This window comes from Vicia villosa, linkage group LG2 (genome assembly GCF_029867415.1).
Source record: "Vicia villosa cultivar HV-30 ecotype Madison, WI linkage group LG2, Vvil1.0, whole genome shotgun sequence".
Taxonomy (NCBI): domain Eukaryota; kingdom Viridiplantae; phylum Streptophyta; class Magnoliopsida; order Fabales; family Fabaceae; genus Vicia; species Vicia villosa.
In genome coordinates this window covers 204,790,271-204,811,179 of record NC_081181.1, presented here as the reverse complement: position 1 = coordinate 204,811,179, position 20,909 = coordinate 204,790,271, and the positions used below count along the sequence as shown (strand labels likewise).

Sequence of the window (20,909 nt, the reverse complement as noted above, 5' to 3'; positions counted from 1 at the left end):
TTTTAAGAGTAAATAATCTCTTATTCTCCCTCTGATCCTTAATATAAAAAAAAGTTTACTTTTTAAATTCATTGAAGAATCAATGAATTTAAATTATATGTAATTCAAACACAAGGATCCTTTAATAAATCTAGAAATTAAAAAAAAAAAATCTTAGTTCAAATACAATCTCTTACACAGACTTTCATTGTTCAAAATTAGCTCTATGATCAATGACGGTAAGAATATTCTAGACACTCACCTAAACAACAATGTTATCTATATTCATGGCTACTTCCTTAGTCTCTTAAGTTTTTGTTTCATTATTATCTAATCTTTTGAACTCTGGTATCATGCAAAATCATCTTATGTTTATAACTCTGATTATACTAGAAGGGTAAAAAGTACTGATTTGTTAGATACTAATTCACATCATTTCCTCTGTATAGTATGTATAAACAAAAAACATTGGGAAATCATCAACCACATTCTATTGGCATTTCTTTCTCAATCTAAACTAATATTCAGTAGGTAACAACTCATCCAGTGTGGACATGATTACATAAAACACAATTGAGATTACAAAATTGACAACTCAAACCTCCTCCCCTTTCCCCTTACCAAGGTAAGAAGTCAGATGAGGTTAACAGGTAGCAAAATTTATCTTGATAGAGAATCCTAAATATATGGAGAGAACAAAAACGTAAACAAGTAAACTATATTAGGACGTAGGATGATAGGTATCAATGATCATTAGAGGTCATGCAGCTATGTAACCACGCTGTTCTTCAACCAACGACACTGCCTTAAAGATCAAGCAAGATCTAAGAAATCAAATGCCATTTATATTTGTGTATAAAGCCACTATCGACGTCCTCCTCTGCCATGCCCACGGCCTCCTCTCCCACGGCCACGGCCACCACCGCGGCCGCGACCACGACCATTAAACCCTGATCCCAGTGGCTTGAGCCCCAATGATTGAACTCCCCTCTTTTTCCGGGGTTCCGCTTTAACTCCGTCATCCTCGTTGTAGGTTGCTTTGTTTCTAGAAGTGAAGGTTATTTCACGTGATCCTCCAGGACCCTGCTTAACACCTCGTGGAATATTAGAGGTTCTTCGGTCATCTTTGAGAGCTGCCACTCTATCTCCCATAGGAAGTGATTCCTCAGCTGCAAGTGATTTTTGGCTCCAGAATGCCTCTGCATGCTGCTCATTCTTAATTTCATACATCCTACACAGTATGTGACAATGGTTAAGAAATCAAACACTCACTAAATTCCGTTACATGTTCAAACAACATCATAAGGTCCTATCATATATAATATTTTTTATCTCATTAATCTCTAAATCTTAATAATTTTTTTAAGTTTTTCTCTGCCTCTATTGATTTTCCAACCCTTCATTTGCTGGTTAAGCCCTCTTTACTATAAAGAATCTACCTCTTTCTACGTGACCAAACCACCTAAGCCAAGTTTCCACCATCTTTGTTGTCATTTCTAATCATATTTTGCCAAGTTTTACCATACATCCAACACAACATTTTCATTTTAACACGTAAATTTATTAAAGAACGAAATTAAGATACTCCACATTATTTCCCGTATATGAAGTGTCATTTATTACAGAAACTCTATTAAAATGCACCTAATAATATGATGAATCAACACATTTACCTACCATAATAGGAAAAGGAACCATACAAATTGGTAACAGATTCTCACCTTGGAACTCGAGTTTTCTCATTTGTTTTATTTGCAGGTTCGTCTTCAGATGATGCATCATCTTCGCCTTGACTTCGATCGTCATCAGACACAGGTTCAAAATGCTCTGTTAACAAGGATGTTTGCTTCTTAGTACCCATGGGATGCAAAGCCAGATATTCTTCAGAGTTCTCATTAATCTCAAATTCCTGAAGCCAAATGTGAAGTAATAAATGTCAGAGAGAAACGTGCCTCATTTAAAGACGATGCCATCATAACCATGCATAAAAAAAACTTATTTTTATGCAGCAGTTAAATTTGAATTTTTTGTTAAAAAACTCATTGGAAGCATAAGATTAAATCAAGCATCCACAAGAACCATTAAATGAAACTAAGCGACAATCAATGCGAGCTTAACATGATATTTTTGTAAGCAGAAAATTTCAATAGATCACTAATTAGGACTACATGAGATTTAAAGTAAATCCCATCCAGCCCGTTGGAAAAAGGGAAGTTGCAGTTAGGAGTGATGGTTTGAACCTTCACTTTTCAGGATAGAAAAGGGCTGAGGGTTGAACATGAATTATTAAAAAGGCTAAAAATCCCAACACATTTCAGATCAAAGTACCTTATTTGTAAATATATCTTTAAATCTGTCATCTTCAAGATCTTGCATGCTAAGCCCTTTCTTTTTCTTGGATAATTTTTTAGTTTCATTCTCTTCAACATCATCTCTCTTCTCATTTTCAATATCTTCAGTTTCAAGCAGGCGAGCTGCAAGAGTCCGATTAACTTTGGGTAGTTTTCTCTTGATCTGCAAGGAACGTGATTGATGCATTGTCATGGATTAATATTTCATTATGAACCACTTAATCACCCTTAACGACATCAAATATGAATAGAAAACTAAAATGCTTAGTAAAGCAGTCAACCGTAATTCTTGAGGCCCGTTCAGCTTCTAATTTATCTCGCTTGTGCTGTTCATAATAAGCTTCAAATTCAAAAGGATCCGCCAAAGTTTTTGCCTGCAAGAATTAATGTCATATACGAGAACAAAAGCAGAATCTAGGTCTGGCAATAATTAAGAAACAACCATTATGGCATTTTTCTAATCAAGCAAGATATAGTAGATTGTTCATAAAGGTAAAGATTTATCAAAGTAACAGGAGGGAGGGTATAACAAGCAGTGGATCCATCTGATAACAAACCTTTACCTATAGGTTTCCAAATCCCTTAACAACCTAGATATTGATTAACAAACTAATGGAACTAAAAACAGGAATTATATAACCACCTAACTCGAAAGGTAGTCAAATGATATTTCTTCTATGATAGACTAGCAAAAGCTTTTTGCTATGCTCATTATCAACTGTCCTAACAATATCATTCCATTAGGCTTGTAAATACATTTTTATAAACTTCATTTCATACAAATTTTGGCGAAAGACTGAAGATGCTTACAAATAGGGGGGAAAATAATAAATAAAGTTCACAGCATTTCAGGAACTCGTGAAATATGTCTCCATGAATAAGAAAATATGTCAAAGCCAACCTACCTTTTTGTATAATGCATAATTAATAAAGTAGCCGTGCATGCAGGCTCTAAGTACATTGGTGCCAATCAGATGGGTCAAATTTAACCTGTCAAGCTCCTCCTTGGTCAAAAATTGGTAATTATCATAAATAGTTGTAGAACCGCTCATCTCTAGTTCCTCCTGTAAAAATAGTTATGATGTCAATAAACAAAAGAGAGAGTGTAGTGTAATAGAAATACCGAAGTAATTATGATCATACTGTGAAATTTTCTAGAGAAGAACACCACTTAGGAGCAGGTCCGAGGGATGGTAAGAAGTAAGATGGTATTTGGCTACAGTCCAAGGCCAACAGGATCAAACCACTACCAGGAAATGTACACACGTCATTTATTGCTCCTGTTGTCGGTTCAATGCTGGTTAAGCCCTCTCCCTGAAGACAGATTACAATCAGTCATATGACAACAAATGGTAATGAACGCAGAAATATAAATGCTGCAATTGCACTTGGGAAGGCAATTCTGAAAGGGAATTGGGTATTTTGGGGTGTCCAAGTCCCATATCAAATAGTATGGGATGCTCGATGGAGTGGAGTATTTAAGTGGCTTGGTTCTTCTCCCTTGATAGCTAACTTCTAAGGGAGGGCTCCACAGGTGTTTAGATACTTATCACATTCCAAACCCATCTAAACATAACATGCATGAATTTACAATTTAGTGTAGATATTGCAAACACATTAATTATAAAAATATGTTGAAAGTAACAAACAAGTGACAAGCAAACCACAATATGAAGGTACTTCTGACTTGAATATAGTTATTATAATCTTCTAAAAAGGATTTTCGAACTGCTTTACTGATAATAGCTTACTAGACTCACCTAGCTTATGTTTAGCAGTCAAAATTAACATATCAGCTGCTACATAGTTAGAGAAGCTACAAATTTTGTCAAGAGTTTGAATTGGTTCCCTAACATAAAACATAACACTATAGCAGAACCAGTACAGTTCAGTTAAGACGTTAACCGCTTCTCAGAAACAGAAAGTTGCTCTATTCTCTTTTTCCATTTCCTACTTTCTTTTCTCATGGTTTCCAGCATTTTCTCAGTGGTTTTTAATTTGTAACACTGGTTAGTAAAACTTGTACAAAGTAACACACTAAGATCATATTTTTACAGTTTGACATGTCCCAACAATTATCTCCAAAAGATAGGATGTGGTATGGTATGGTAGATATTCCAAACACGTCTTATTGAATGCAGGGATTTATCCACTCATATGCTAATAATTTCATTTCTTCCATATTATAAGGATTATAAGGATTATTTTTATTAATTTCCTCAACATCTGAACACAACTTCTGATAATATTCAACTTAGTGTCCGACATTTCTGCCTATTTATTCTACACTTCAACTTTTTTGTCGATTGATTAATCAAAATTTATAACTCAAACCTAATATTTATTTCTGAAAATTTCCAACATCCATCATCTCTTTTTTAGCCTACAGCAGCCAATCTCCCACTATCACTACATTTGAAAAAGTCATTCAATGTTTCTATGAATTATTATATCATATGGAATGCTTGAAAATTATCATGTCTTCCAGCACTATTGATATTTCTTTGTCCTAACAGAATGTATATGATTAAAAATAACAGACACTAGAACAAGCAAACTTAATAAATGAAAATTGAAAACAACCAAGACAAATGGGGTAGAGGTGAATTTGGAGGTGTTGAACTGTCAAGTCAGAAAATATGAGAACAGGAACCAATTCACCTACCGTGTCAGGATCCCATATCCGAACGACATGATTATCACTGGTAATCAACATTGGTCGTTCAAAGTTAAGAGTACGATGCCACTTAATATCCAAAATGGGGCTGCCATACCTGCATGGCAATTTTTAACCAACAACCATTAATACACACACACACACACATATATATGCTATACAAATAAATCACAAACATATCTCTAAAATGAGGATGCCAACTTACATATGATCCTGTATTCGTACAGGAAGTGATGAGCGCAAGTCATAGATGAGTACCTGCATGTGCAATATTAAAAGTAAATAATAACCATGTTGAAGGGGGAAAATATAACCATGGAGATTTAGTTTAGATAGTGACATTGTGAATCTGTGACACCACAACAATTACAAAAAATACAGAAAACTTTTCCATAACTTTTCCTTATTCTATCCTGCCAGGAGAGGTTATCCTATATCCATTTTGTAATCACAACTTAAATCAGCTATATCTCTGCAGAGACTGTAAGTCCTTATCATTTCTAGACAAAAAATCATGAATCTATGGGCAGTGTAAGGAATAATAGCGTATCTTCTCTGACTGCGAAGATATCATAGCGCCTGTTAGAGATATAACAGCATTCCCAAAATACATCAAAATCCAGTATTTACTTAGGCAACCTAAAACACCCAATCTACTTACTATGGTCCAAAAATCAAGCACTTGTTTTAATTAAAACTAAGCTTACAGAACTGTAAATGCCTATCACCGTCAAATCATTTACTGTGATAACATTAGCACAGCATCCTTATCACATACACCAGTGCCACATTCCTGAACCAAGTACATGGAACTAAAACCTTTTCCTTGTTGGAGAAAAGATGCCACTCAAAAGGTCACATCCCAGCTGAAGCTTGGTAAGCTCACACTCTAACCAAAACAATCTTTTGCAGGTTTGATGACATGCAGGACAAACTCAGTGATTTATAATTCTACTTGATTTACCCACCATGAGTTTCAAGGAGAAGGGTTCTACAGCTCACTTGCTTCGTAAGAACTCTGAACTGAACGAACAGATCTTTCCTTCTCATTCTATCACTTTATCTTGACTTCTCTCTCTTCAATCTTCTCTCATACAAAACCATCATTTCTTTATATCACCTTTTCTAGATTTCTTTGGCTATTGAATTATAATAAACTGCAATAAAAATAGAACCATACCTTTCCTGCACTACTTCCAACAGCCATTAAAAAGCCCCCGTCACCATCAAACTCTAATGCTGTGACCTCCTACAAATATAGAAAGTTAGATGTCAATTACAACAAAACAAAATTTACTAAGAAATTCAAATCCTCAGATTCAATTATGATATGTAAACAAGAGAAAGTTAGACGTTTCCAGCCTAAATGGAACTTCTTAAAGCACATAAATGGTTAGCGGCCATGTACACAAGATTGTGATCTATCATATTTTCATAATAACAGTTTCAGCCCTTCCAGTGTAAATAATCATATTATCATAACTTTTTATACTGAATATAAATGACTAAAAAGTAATATTATATTGTTAGTATATATAGTATAAATTATGTAATTGTAGTAAAATAATTATAATAGCAGTCTTCCGACTACACGCAAAAATACTATCCTAGTTTTGGATCCGCCGGCTGCTCTCCACCGTTATCTGGGATCAACAATATAGGGCTTAAAATAGTCTACTGTGATAGAGAACAAATGCTACCTGGTCAACATCGCCACTAGGTCCGACAGCATCAATTCTACCAACAGAAGATCTCACACGTGTATCAAAGCATTCCACAGCACCATCTTCACCACCACAGGCAACTAACCCATGAAGCTTGCTAAAATTCAGGTAAGATTCAAGTTCCACTAATTCAATACAGAGTACATAAACAAATATGCAAAGCTTTTATGAATGAAGAAAATAAAGAAGGAAAAATCAGTATTTAAGTTCCACTGCTTACCTTCGACAAACTACATTCAATGCAGGGGATTGTGTGTTAAGGGATGAGAGAAATCGCCCCTGACAAGTAAGAAAAGTAGGCAAACATTGATATGAAAAATCAAATATGTTTTCTTTTATAAAAGAGAGATGAAGATTACAAGATAGAGAACAAAAGTTGTCATGTATTATTAGAATAGCATTCATGGCTACTAGCTGTTATTTTTCTGTTATTCTTTCAAGCTTACTTTCTAGAATGTTCTGCCAATGTGGCAGCTTGTGATAGGAGAAGTTACAACAGCTCACTCAGTAAGTTACAGGGTTGTAGATTAACCCCTTTGATTGGTGTAGTTCAAAGGGTCTATTCTTGTAATAGGAGTAGTTACAACAGCTCACTCAGAAAAGCTTAATAAGGGTCTATTTCAAACTATCAATAAAATTAATTAAAAAATAATTTAAACATGGAGTCAGATTTAAAGGATAATCATACAACAGCTTTTCCATTTCTAATATTTTCTCTAAAATTCCAGATTATCTATGAAAATAATTAAACAATAATTTAAACATGGAATTAAGGATAATTATTATACAGCAGATTTCCATATTTATTAATTACTATTGCACCAAAATTCAACCAATCTGAAAAAGAACATTTGTATGATACTGGTGATGCTACAATAATAGCAAGTTAAAAGCTAAACACCTGCTCTAAGTTAATTCTGTACAGATCTGGGGAAGAGGCGGCACAAAGCAAGTCACAAGACCAATCATCATAAGTAATATCCCTTCCCATCCTGTCATAAGAGAACATCAAGTTGTGTTACCGCACTTGTAAGAGTTGACCCCCCAAAAAATCTGATTTTATCAAGGTTGCGTAAAGTAACATACATGTTTACCCAAATAATCAGTTGCAGCTACTCGTAAAAACTAGAAATACATAAAGAAATGCATTGACCAAGTATTACAAAGGAAATTATTTTAAAGTATGGGCAAATAATTTCTATTGAATGATATCTTAAATAATGCAAAATACACACACACAAACACATACATAAAGCCTAAGGAAGAAACCTTGGTATTCGCAAACTGTAGTGCTTTCCATATTTTGCGTGTAGATTAACAGAGCGATCAGCACATAAAAATGCAAGTTTTGAATAGTCATCCGATAAAACCTACACCAGAAAAAATATTAAGTTATCAAATAAGAAGATTATAGCAATACATAGGTAAACTCAAGTCAACTGCCTAATTCATTCTAAAGGATTTCTTGCAAACACAAATGAAACATTAGTATCAAATATCAATGCAAATTTTGAATAGTCATGAGATAAAATCTACACCAAAAAAAAAAAACTTGTTATCAAATTAGAAGATTATAGCTATACATTGGTAAACTCAAGTCAACCGCCTAATTCGTTTGTAAAGGATTTCTTGCAAACACAAATGAGACAGTAATATCAATATCAATATAAACGAAATAAAGCACAAAAACAATTGGATAATTGGCAACTAGTGCCACATGAACCATTCAGTAATTATAATGAAAGTACCTGAAAATCAATGATCTCTGAATCCAAATGTCTTTCAAACTTTAGTCCCAGTTCCCTGACCTCATACACTTTTACTTGCGGCGGATATATACCTTCAATATTGAATCAAATCAACAACATGAATGCCATGAATTTTGACCTAATATATATCATTCCTAACTTCCCACAATGCCTATGGTTTCATCTAATCAAATACTGAACAAATTTCCATATCCTACACAAAATCAAGTAACCGTTCCGAATTAATCATTACTAGTGCACCTGAAGCTATGACAAACTCGCCATCAGGAGTTGCTTTAATCTTTGTTGTTGCAGTAGTGAACCTCAGGTCTTCAATAAGCTGCACGTTTTGAGTATAACCTAACGGAAAACGAAAACAAAACAAACAATGAATTAGGGAAAAGGAAAAGGAAAAGAGCAACAGAATTGAAAAAGGTGAAGAGAGGTACTTTTGACAGGGCGGTGAGATTGCTGCTTCTTTGTTGTAACCCATGAAGCAAGTGAGGGTTGCTGTGAAGCTATTGTGTACATTTTTACGCCATTAATAGAGGATGACTTGATGCCGCCATCACGAGTCGCCATGGCTGCTGCCGGAGAAGATTCGACGGCGGTGAATGGCGGCGCTCGGGTTTATAAGGTGGTAGGGTGTGAGGGACGAATGAATGATTTCTGTTTGATAATTATTAGGGCCGGTTGGTTAAACTTTGTGTTTTTAAATGCGGGTTACCCGTGACCCAAACAACTAACCCGAAATTTAAATGGGCTTTCGTGTTGTTTTATCTTAAAATATATCTTAAAATATTTTAAATTAATAATTAAATTATATAGATTTTTACTTCATTTGGTTCGGCTCGGTTCATTTTTTTTTTTGACACTCTACTACTTTAGACATTAAATTTATATACATCTCATAACCCAGAATTAAACTTTAGTTAGCAACGTTAAATGATTTTTATCCTTTTTTGTTAGACACAGAAAAATTTTCAGCAATAACCAACTTTTTAAAATTAATTACATAAATATCTAACTTTTCAAAATATTTATCCAAATAACCAGGTTTGGAAAACCAATAGAGTGCATACGCCATCTTAGGGGGCGCCTATGACCAAATTGTGTATGTATGTGCCACTCCAGGTGGCGCCTATGTTCATCCATAAAGTAATGTGCCATCCCAGGTGGCATCTATGTATATCTTTTATACATAGGAGTCATAAAGGGTGGTTCCTATGTGTATTTGCGTTTTTTTTTCTTTTAATAATATTAAAAATTAAAGGGAGTAAAATGAAATATTCTCACCGAGATGTCTTAACGCTGCTATCTCCCACTTACAAGGCCGAAACTTTGCTCGACGTATACAACAATGTTTTTAAAGTGATAGCAAAAGAGGATTACTGGCATGCGTATGAAGGGAAAGTAGTTTGGCATAACGACAGAATGCGAAGAAAGAAGAAAGGTCGTCCAAACAGCGTGCATATTAGAACCGAAATGGATGTAGCTGACAAAATAGAAAAGAAGTGCAGTATATGTCGTCAGGTCGGACACAATCGAAATAATTGTCTCAATCGTGGAACTAGCTCCGCAACCTAATAATTGTATGCACTCTTTGTAATATATTTTTAGAAATCAACTAAACTTTATTTATTCCTTAAACATATTTGTTACAACTAAACAAACGCAAACGAGAATAAAACAATAACACAAACAACAAATAAAAATACATAACGCAATAAAATATCTAAGATATCACAACTGTCAAAACAATATCATCAGTGTCATGCATCAGAGAACATACATCATTGTCACTTTTGACTTCATCCCACCAAAATCTAGTTTTGATGTCATAATTGAGGTGGTTGTTCTAAGTCTCTGAATTCTTCGGATGATTTCACCATCTTCGGACTCCCTTGCTAACCAGTGGATAATGGACCTCTTAAGATGGTTCATAGGATAGATGTTCCAAAATTTCATTTTAATATGGGGTTTGACAGCAGAGAAACAAACATACTCATCCCTTTTGAAAATCACGTCAGGTGCCATGAAGAAGAAATTAGAGAGAAAGTGAAAAGAAATGTGAAAAAATGGTGGATGATGGAAGTTGTATTTATAGAAAACGCAAATACACATAGGAGCCACATGGGGTGTCACATACATGCAATTGATATACATAGGCGCCGTGCCACTTGGAATGGCGCATTACTTTATGGATGACCTTAGCCGCCACATGGGGTGGCGCATACATACAAAATTAGGTCATAGGTGCCATCTGGGGTGGCGCAGTATACTAATTTTCCAAACCTGACTATATTTTGAAAAATTGGTTGTTTGTGTAATTAATTTGAAAACGTTGGTTATTGCTAAAAAAAAAACTTCGACACAACCTTCCTTAAATGAATATCAACATATTTAAATTCAATCTCGGCTATCCAATTCAATCTCTTTCTTTTCTATATAATTTTATCTTTCCTATATTTTCTCATTTTTTATGGTTGAAACATGCAATTAAGAAAAAAATGAGAGAATTTCAACAGAGAAAACTCTTTTACCTGCAATTAAGTTTTCTATCTACTTAACCAAACAAATGTCATGAATATTCCTTACAATGAAGATATGAACACTCACTATCTATACCCTTAGGCAATGTTTTACATTACAGTAACAACAAAAATGTACACAGTAAAACTAGACTACTCATTACAACTATTCAAACCTAAACTACTACAGCTATACAACACAATTTCCACCATGTAACAAAATTGATAGATTTACAATACATTTTCCCTTCACCAACTAGTTCACACTAGTGTAACAATCATTTTCCAATTTTGTTTTGGCAAAGAGAACATTTTGTAATGTTATAGTGCTCTAGAGCTCAATTTCCCCCACCATTTCCGCCGACTTTTTTCCATTTCCGAATTCCCTAATTTAATTCTCGCTTTTGTCTCCCTTAATCTAGTCTTGTAATCTTTCTTCCACCCTTCGAACACGTGTTTGAGTTTCCGCAATTCATCAATGGCATTCGGCTGCGTAGAATGCCCTGTTGATTTAACCTCAACCAAAGCTCTTGCATCGTCATCGAACGTCTGTTTGCGGTGCTCGAACTCTCTCATCAGATTGCTTAAAGTACTGTGGCCGTCTCTCACTGTTGCTCTGGCTTCAGAAAGACTGCTAGTATATTTCAAAGGTGTGCTGCAACCGGGAGTTCGAGGCGTTCGAGATCCAATTGACGTGGCGTCCTCAGAATCATAACAGAAAGGCAATGTAGGTGCAATATCATGTCTTGAAGGTTGACCGTTCACGTTCTCAGATGCAAGGCTGGTTCTAGCAGCAGCAAGACTCATCTGCATGAAATTGCAATTAGAATTTTCCATAAAATTTTTAGGTTTCATAAGCTTACAGTTAACAAACAGAAAACATACTTGCAAAGATGACATTTGTCTCTGCCACATTTCCTCCATTGTTTTCATCTTCTTCTCGTATTCAATCCACCTTTTCTCAAATTGTTTTAGCTGTTCCCTCAACTCGGTGTTTTCCTCTTCTTTTTGCTCTATAGTTGCTTCGGCCTTGGCAACCCGCTTTTGGAGTTCTGCTAAAGCCGAAGGCAGGTTTTGGACCCGATCTTTCGGTGAATCCTGTTAAAAAAAGAACAAGCCATTTATCACATTGAAAGGTTGAGAATTTCAAAATCTAATGGAACTCAATACTCAGTATCAAACCAGACACAGGGCAGGGAACTCATATTTCGCTATTTCGTGTACAAATCTCTGAATAATAGGAAAAAGTGCAAAACAAAAAACCCTTTCGGAAACCGATCAGGCCTTAAAGGATTTTTCATATCAAACACTTCCAAAAACAATTGTCTTATTAAAATGATGGGTTCGAAATAACTGAAAAATACATGACTTTAGGATTGAAACTCCAAATTGACAATTTAGTTGAACGGTAATAAAAAGGAGAATACTATTTACATGTATAAATCAACTTAAAAAGACGCAAATCAATGACTTTATCTAAATTAACTTTAAGGACATATGATTAGAGTTTATTGCTTTTTTTCCTTTAAAATAATAACATGCATAGTAAAATACCTTGTCTTCTGGAATCTTCGAACGCGATCTTCGCCTAGATTTTCCATTCTCAAGATATTTCCTGAACTTATTAAATCTACTATCATGCTTTCGAACCAACCACCCACGGATTACTACATAAAAAGAAAATGAATATTAAGAAAATCATATGTCATGCGTGTACCAAAGGTATAAACTTTACAACAACAACAAAAAAATACACACTAACCAGATTGTAGTGTTATGATAGCCTGTATTTCCTCAATATTTTCAGAAGAAATAGTTATAGAAGACTTCACCATAACACCATATTTCCTTCTCGCAATTTCTCCACGAACAACTACAATATAATCAAAATAACAATTAAGATATATGCACACAAACTACGACCGAGGTTAAGCAAAAAAGTACCAACGATTCTTTTTGTTTAATATTAACTACTCTTTTTGCAAAATAACAAGAAAATTATGTACAAAAAAATAGAAAAAGTGCATAAAACGAAGAGCCAGCTGAAAACTTTTGATGCAAATAAGTTAATATTGATATCCATGCATTACATGATTGTAAAGTTGCCGCTCCATTCTTAAGTTTATTATAATGACTGCGAGCTTGATGACCGCGAGCACATTTTTGAACCCCGAGTACACCCTGCATAACATGTTTTCTCTTATCCTCGAGTGCACCAACCTACAAAAATCAACCAAAACACAAGAGTGATCGCATCAGAGAAACCACTTTAGGAATTGATATAAAAACCAGCTAAAACAAAGCTATTTGAAGTCAATATATAATTAAAGATTTAGTCAAGCAATGAAATTTCAGAACAAAATAATCGTGGTGAAATGAATAGTTAATAACTTCCTACGTATCAACAATAAGCTCAAATCAATTGTAACTAAAATTTTGAATGAATAAACAAAACCATAAACCATGAATTATATTTAGGGTCCACTGAAAATTGCTAAAACCATACAGTTTAATCCATGCATAAATCTGATTGCCAGCGAAACCACAAACCATCCACCAATACCACGGTTCTTTGCACTATATACCGTTAAAACACAAAATTACTTTGACATACCTGCCCCGTTCGAAGATATAGTTTGGTGAAGCCAACTTGGTACATTTCAGGAGGGATATTAAATTGTTGCAAAACAGCAACCGAGACACTCAACGGATCTTGAGATGTGTAAGCCTCATATATCAGAAAGCCATACCTAAATATACGCAGGAATGTATATATCAGCATACTACTAAAGCTGATCCAAGAATATAGTTGGTTTCACCATTACCTTTCGGCAAACTCTTGATGTGTCATTCGAGTAGGATATCCGGCCCTTGAAATCCTAACAACCTCCAAAACTCCACAACACTTGAGCTGCTGGATAACAAGATCTTCATCATATATGCCAGGAAGTTGCTTAGCATTTGGCTTTATACAGCGAATAAAGTGAGGCGTCGTGCTCTCCAACTGATGCATCAACTTGAATAATTGACCCTAATAGAAAAAAAGATGTCAGTCCTAATCTAAAAAGCACGGACACCAGGCACGGCATTGACATCGGCACATAGACTGATAATAATATAAGAAAATATAAGTGTTTGAATTTAACTACATTTGTCGGTGCTACTTTGGTCCTAATTCACCTCAAGTTATGCCATTTTTCTTATTTATCAATGTCATTTATCTAAGTTCAGCATCCACAGTTATAACCAACAAATCAACAATGTCAAAATCATTTCTTTGGAAATATTAAAGATGTAAAGCTAGGTCAAGAGTTGCTATAAGAATACCTTGAACTTTGTGCCAACACTCTGCTTTTGTGAATCTAAAGCACCTACATGCTGAGAATTTGATTGCTTCTGAGACTGGTTAAGCGACTTGGTGAACGACTGCAGCAGTTTACAACTACATGACGATAGTAGTTGAATAGAATCAGAAGGCATTGGATCTCTGTTCTTTTCTAGAAAGCCATTTGTATCATACACGACCTGATTGAAGACCAGATTAGAATAATCAGAAACATAACAACTGAAAGTTAAAACGAAACAGCAGAGGAAGTGTATTTCATACATACTAAATGGAAGGATCAATTTGACTATTAAAAATAACGCAACAAATAAAATTTAAAGCAACCAAATGACAAAGCATCTTAAGTACTGAGAAGTTACTAACCTCTCCTGCATAATGACAAACACTGAAACCCTTTCCCCATTCCCCTTTAAAACGGGGATTAGCTTGAAGGTGCTGCCTAAGTTTGTTGGCAAGTGTTAGATCAGTGGCCCTTGGGAAATTTGATTCCTCGTCCAACAGAGAGAGTAGCCCAATAGGCTTCTGCACAGTTACAAACAGTACATAATGAGTTTATACTAATTCACAGACTAATGTTAGCGTGAGTCAAAGTTTTGAGACCAGAACACTATTTTTTGAAAAATATAAATGCATATTGTCCATAAAATGGATGCAAGCTTAGGCAAAAAAATTAGAAAGCTTAAACCATATGAATACCTTTTCAAAAAGATCCAAACACTCCTGATTGTCTTCAAAGTCTACTTTGGTCCAATCAACACCATCTATTTCATAGTCCTGAAACATAGACATATAAGTTGTGGTGCATATCAAGCCTACTCAAGAATGCCATCTATTTCATAATTTTTAATTTAAATTGAAGCTTAACATAATCACTGACCTGCTGCTCCAATTTAAACAGATGCCGATTGAAATGTTGTTGAAGCCTCTCATTGGCATAGTTTATGCAAAGCTGTTCAAAGCTGTTTTTCTACAGGAAAATTAAATTATTATTAGAACATATACATATAATCTAAGGAACAATAAGCCCATTAATAGAAATTGCAAACCTGGAATGACTCAAACCCATAAATATCAAGGATACTTATAGATCTCCCAGTTCGTCGTTTACCAACTTCAAGTGACTTGTTAACTTGTTCTACAAGCCAGTCAAATAAGTTGGCATAGATGAATTTTGCTAATGCATCTCTTGCATCAATTGCCTGAATATTGAATCAGATGTTAGACCTAATGAAATACAACTACTAGCTATAAAAATTAAAGAATGGATTCCCAACGTGTTTGTTACAGATTATGAAAAAAGTATTAAGACATTAAAAAATTTAGAGATTTTTAACATAAGCAGAAACTATTTTCTGTTTGATTATCATAATGAATTTATAAAAACCAAACATGTATTAAAAAGGTTCAAGAAAAGCTACTCAAAACAGTTTCTCATTTTAAATAGTCTTTAGATTTTTTTTCTCAGATTCTTCTTTTTTCCTTCAAAAAACTGTAACAAATGGATCTAAACTCCTAAAAGTGATCGGTTTTTATTAAAGAAATGGCAACAAACATTTCCTAACTGAATTGGGCAAGTAATAAATGGACCTGTCGTAATGTCAGTGTTTTGGTGATAGTATCCTTGCCAGCTTTAATTTTATGTGTAGATAATACTGTTATTAGCTCCTGAGAACTGCAACCCATCAGCGAAGCAGCGTTGCTTACAGCTGCCAACAGAAAATATAAACAAAAGTCACTTTTAAGATTTATTTTCATAATATTTGGCCTTGTCCAGGAAAATCAAAATAAAATATAATTGCAACATATGGCAATAGTAAAAATCCAAGTGAGTTCCAATTCCAACTAGGTTCGAGTAATCAGTGCCACCAAATTAACACAAACAAATATGATAAAGTGCAAATAGCCCATTTAGAAACATTATGCACATTTATCCTACCTTCATCGTTCACCACTTCAATGTGATTATCATTATCATTATCTTGGAATGATATATTTCCCAGCCACAATACCGCAGCAATCATTTTAAAGGCTCGCTCTTGATCCTCTTTGCACATTTGAACGACATCCAATGCTTTCTGGGGAAATATACAGATGCCAGAAGGAGAAAAAACATAACATCAGATCTTAAGAGGCTGTGAAGAAACTTGAAGTTATTATTCAACAAATGACGGGTCAAATAATATACCTTCAGCCTATGAAACTTTTTCGCGTCATCAACCCCATCAATTGTCATGCAGTCACTTTGATTTAGATACTTATATTCGCTGGCTGCTCTAAGATTTAGTCTAGCTGCATAGAAAAAGAATATGATTTCATGAGTAATTATTCGTACAGGCTAGCTCAATTAAGATGATGAAGAAATCAAAAGGCAAATGTAATCTATGCATTCGCATGTGGAAATCGGTGTTAATGAATTTCCATGTAAGAAATTAAACAGTAGAGGAGATGAGAAAAAAGTATAGAAGTATGTCGACTAATTAATAGGTTGTATAGAAAACACACCTTTAATATCAGGTGAAGATCCAGCACAAAGTTGATAAAATATGTGATATGACCTCTCGCCATCAGCCAATTGAACAACTCTTGACTGCCGACAGAAGACAACGTGATATAAGAAATTGAGAAAGTTAAATATTTCAGTTCCACACTTATGTTCAAATAAGAACCACGTGTTACCTTTTCTAATAGAACTGTTTGTGTTCGCATATGGGAATCAGCGTATGAAAAAGAAGTCATTAGAATAAATCGAGTCAGTAGACTTTATAAATAAAAAAATGGATATCACAAAAGAACAAACTTTAGGAAAAAATATTTCACGTGAACATGCTTACAGGTTTGAATTTTAGCCCCACACATTTTTCCTGTTGCGCTGAAATGAATTTCAATCAACTTCCCCTGAAGCAAATTAAAAATGAAAAATAATTAAACTGCTCAGCAAATTAGATACCCCAGCCACAAACTTTTCCGCCAATGTAGTCAATTGTAGATTGCAGAAAATAGTTGTTTGTTAAAATTCTACTACAATAGTCGTTATCTGTCAACAATTTATACTAAACAGTGTATCGCATGACAATAATAGCAATTAATTCCATTACTCTATAATGCTTTAGTGTTACTATAGCTTCTATTTCACAACACTGCACTACACAGCATTCAGAAAAGTAACAGGAAGATCGTAATTGCAAATTTCAAGCAGAACTGTAATAAAGCAACACAACAGGAGTAAGTTTCGCCAAAATGAAAAGAAACAAAAAAACTCACAAATCTGCTAGAGTTGTCATTCCTGGATGTTTTTGCATTGCCAAAAGCTTCTAGTATAACATTTGTCTGAAGAACTTCATTTTCTATCCCACAACTTCCACCACCAAGAGCAGCTAAGTATTGCATCGCAATTTTCGCTGTTTCGGTTTTCCCAGCTCCACTCTCGCCACTGCAAACAAATTTGTAACCGAGATTATTAACAAGTTTTCAAGTGACTATGTCTACTTTTTTGCAATAAAATTTTGATGCTATCAATTTGAGGAACATATACAAAAAGAGCCTTTAATGTATTGAGTTCTGACCTTATGATAATGGACTGATTTACTTCATCTGCAATGAACAACAAGTAAACAGAAAACCTTTATAAAACATATCATATATCATACAATATAACAACATTCTAACGATTTCAAAAATGGAGAAAGAAAGAGGAATTTCATTTACCTCCTATCATCTCATTATAAGCTGCATCTACCATAGCATAAACGTGAGGACTATCAAGAGACTTATTTCTATAAGCAGAGACATACTCGTTTCCATAAATTTGTACATCTTTGAAGGGATTGAGTGCAATTAAAATTGGGCCTGCTTTACTCTGCATACATAACGCAAAAGTAGAATATGAGAAAACATATATAGATAATCATCTGAATAGATAAACAAGCAATGGCAGCGGACATACATATATCATATTTTGAGAATATCTAAACTGAAGATTGTGAACAACCGAGGGCTCGTTCAAATAACTGAGCTGTATAAGATCATCCACACCCTCTAAAATATCAGGATTAGCCGGAAGGAGCTCTGTTCTAGCCACTGTCATAACCTGCAGCAACAACTCGCCGACAAAAATAGCATGTTATTATCTTGCATATTCAACATCGAATACTACTTTACAATGACACGAATAGTTTAGAAATTTACATTTCCATTTGAGAGTGAAACCGATGCTTGTTCTCCTGAAGTTGATTGTATTCTTCCCAGACCCCACTTCCCTTTTGGTTGCCTACACCAAACATGAAGTTTCTGTGGAAAAACAAAAACAAAAAGGAAGTTTAACAGAAACACATGTCATCAAACTCTCGAATTGAAATCCATGCCAATAGTTAATATGCAAAACCAAAACATACCACTGATGCATAAATTACTAAATTGATAATATGTTCAAAGTAACTCTGATGTAGTTCAATAACATAATCCAGCAATAGGAAGGCTTTGGGGAAACAACGGAAACAGAAAGAAAGTTGGACTAGATTTATCAATGACACACAATTTACCTATGCCTAATATTAACCTAAGGGGTGCCGCCGATATGAAGTATCAGCCAAATAAAGGCTCTGAACCAATGTACCAGCAGATAAATAACAAGGTATAATGATATCTTTAAATTTAAATTAGAAACAACCTTGCATCAATTTTAATCATCTAAGTATATTCTTGGATCTGCGTCCAGCAACGTTTTTTCTCGTCCGAATGCTATTCCACCGTGAAAATTCAAAAGCAACAAAACTGAGCTTCCACTTTACAGTTGTTTTTCGCCATGTAGAATACATTTAAATGTTGGTTCCTTAACTTAAAGGCATTGTTTAGCAAAACCCTTAATCTTGTTAAAATGTGTAGAATGTGTTTTTATTTGCACTACATTTCATATTTTACTCATGCTAATTGTTTTCAGTTTCATTCAATCCAAACATCTAAACCTTCATAATTCAAGTGCTATAAAATATATGAAGGAAAAAAAAAAGAAACAGATTAACACAAAGAAACCACTGTTAAAACTTGAACCAAAACCTAGTTACCACTGCAAGTTCCAACATCAATTATTAACAAACAACACAAAGATTTCAAGTCCACAATTACCTTTTTGATGAAATAAGAAACATTGTCATCCTCCTCCAATTCCGGTGACGGCGGAGCCACAGAAGCAACAGAAGAATCATCAACAGCAACAGAAAAAACAGGAACAGGTGAAGGTTGTTCACTAACACAATTCTCTTCAGACACAACCACGTAAGGAGATTCAACATCCAACATTAACTTCTTGTTCCCAAAACTCCCTTTCCTCCTATGCCCCATTTGCCCTTCTCCATCCACCTTAAAGCTTTTAGGCAAAGACCTTCTCGCCGGCGGCAACCTACCTCTCGACATCGGCCTAGCTGGCAATGCCGGAGGTAGGTCTTTAGGCTTCTCACTTTCGTCTCTCTGCCGAAGAGATTCAAGCATCTCTTCCAAAGAGCTTCTCGCAAGAGAAGATGGTGAAGCTGATAACATCATGTTCGTAAAACCAAAAAAAATGAATTTTTTTAATGGAAAATTTCAAACAAATAGAAAAATTGAATCTTTTTGTTCAAATTGACATGGCGAAGTCAAGATTTCACCGACCCATGTTGCGAATTGTGTAAAAGAGGGGAATTGAAGAAGAACACATTTGAGATTTTAAGAGGAAAATGCAAATGAAAATGAAAAGGGGAAAATGTTGAAGAAAAAAAAAGGAAAAGGGATAAGGGTTTGAATGGTTATGAAGTGGTTATAGAAAACGGAGAAAAAGTGAAAAAACAAAATCCAGAAATGCATTTGCCAAATCTCGAAAAGCATTCCATTACTGAAAGCGAAAGTTACGAGGTTGGAAGCGAGGAGGTTGAGGTTGTTGCGAAAAACAACCTCCCTCAAAGAAAGGAAAGAGAAAATTGTTATAATGATAATGATTATGATGATGATGTTAACGAAAAACCAAACACCCAAAAAAAATGAGAATTTTATGTTGTTGTTGTTGAAGTGCTTTTTTTTCTGCTGTGTTTGTGATTGTGCAAAAAAAAAAAAAAGAGCTTGAAAGTGTTTGGTGGTGATGGTGGTGAAGATGATGATGATGGTTTATTTTTTTGTTGGGAAAATTTGAATATTTTGTCAGATGAGTTGGCCAAGGAAGGAACAATAAAGATTCTTCCTTCATAAAACCGTTTGGATCTCACTCCATAGTCATAATAGTAATTTTATTTAATTTTATTTAATATTTTTTTATTTTTTATTTTTTATTGAATAATATTAATTTAATGAGTTAAATATTGTTTTTTTTTTTAGTATGTTGTGGTTGGTTAAGAAAGTGTTGGAAAGGTAGTTTAGATATGGGAGGAATAGGGAGAAACTAATATTGAAAAATATGAATAGAAGATATTATTTTCTTAGAGTTTAATTTACTATAGTAATGCTTTGAGGTGAAGTGAGGCAAAGGTGAGATTTGATCATGTAGTGTTGTTGTGTTTGCTTTTGGTGGAATGGGAAATTGCATGGTTGA

General features: G+C 34.5%; 2 protein-coding genes across 2 annotated transcripts; both read right to left on the bottom strand.

Moving 5' to 3' along the window:
- Positions 1 to 447: 447 nt before the first annotated feature.
- Positions 448 to 9,166, bottom strand: LOC131653671 (uncharacterized). Its single transcript, XM_058923927.1, has 16 exons — positions 8,929 to 9,166; positions 8,741 to 8,839; positions 8,480 to 8,571; positions 8,001 to 8,101; positions 7,633 to 7,723; positions 6,952 to 7,010; positions 6,708 to 6,828; positions 6,188 to 6,256; positions 5,213 to 5,265; positions 4,996 to 5,104; positions 3,474 to 3,644; positions 3,236 to 3,394; positions 2,612 to 2,704; positions 2,308 to 2,493; positions 1,701 to 1,888; positions 448 to 1,210 (listed from the first exon to the last, which is right to left on the bottom strand). The coding sequence occupies exons 1-16, from the start codon at positions 9,059 to 9,061 to the stop codon at positions 844 to 846; spliced, it is 2,091 nt and encodes a 696-aa protein (XP_058779910.1). The 5' UTR covers positions 9,062 to 9,166; the 3' UTR covers positions 448 to 843.
- Positions 9,167 to 11,069: 1,903 nt separating this feature from the next.
- Positions 11,070 to 20,550, bottom strand: LOC131653670 (myosin-2). The gene is made up of 24 exons (XM_058923926.1): positions 19,478 to 20,550; positions 18,542 to 18,643; positions 18,300 to 18,443; positions 18,062 to 18,212; positions 17,920 to 17,947; positions 17,618 to 17,786; positions 17,188 to 17,251; positions 17,033 to 17,046; positions 16,859 to 16,943; positions 16,542 to 16,645; positions 16,293 to 16,431; positions 15,944 to 16,062; positions 15,403 to 15,555; positions 15,234 to 15,323; positions 15,053 to 15,130; positions 14,720 to 14,878; positions 14,338 to 14,535; positions 13,836 to 14,041; positions 13,625 to 13,760; positions 13,101 to 13,230; positions 12,773 to 12,883; positions 12,565 to 12,677; positions 11,896 to 12,108; positions 11,070 to 11,817 (listed from the first exon to the last, which is right to left on the bottom strand). The coding sequence occupies exons 1-24, from the start codon at positions 19,889 to 19,891 to the stop codon at positions 11,332 to 11,334; spliced, it is 3,606 nt and encodes a 1,201-aa protein (XP_058779909.1). The 5' UTR covers positions 19,892 to 20,550; the 3' UTR covers positions 11,070 to 11,331.
- Positions 20,551 to 20,909: the final 359 nt, after the last annotated feature.

Bases quoted from the DNA above. Each gene is read 5' to 3' on its own strand.
- LOC131653671 (XM_058923927.1), bottom strand. From the start codon at position 9,061: ATGGCGACTCGTGATGGCGGCATCAAGTCATCCTCTATTAATGGCGTA. The intron at 3,645-4,995 runs GTAGGTGAATTG...ATCTGTCTTCAG, and splicing joins GGATATGGGATCCTGACACG to GGAGAGGGCTTAACCAGCAT. The intron at 2,705-3,235 runs GTAGGTTGGCTT...TAATTCTTGCAG, and splicing joins ATTATGCATTATACAAAAAG to GCAAAAACTTTGGCGGATCC.
- LOC131653670 (XM_058923926.1), bottom strand. From the start codon at position 19,891: ATGATGTTATCAGCTTCACCATCTTCTCTTGCGAGAAGCTCTTTGGAA. The intron at 15,556-15,943 runs GTCCATTTATTA...TTCAATATTCAG, and splicing joins AAACACTGACATTACGACAG to GCAATTGATGCAAGAGATGC. The intron at 12,678-12,772 runs GTTAGTGTGTAT...CTTTTTATGTAG, and splicing joins TATCATAACACTACAATCTG to TAATCCGTGGGTGGTTGGTT.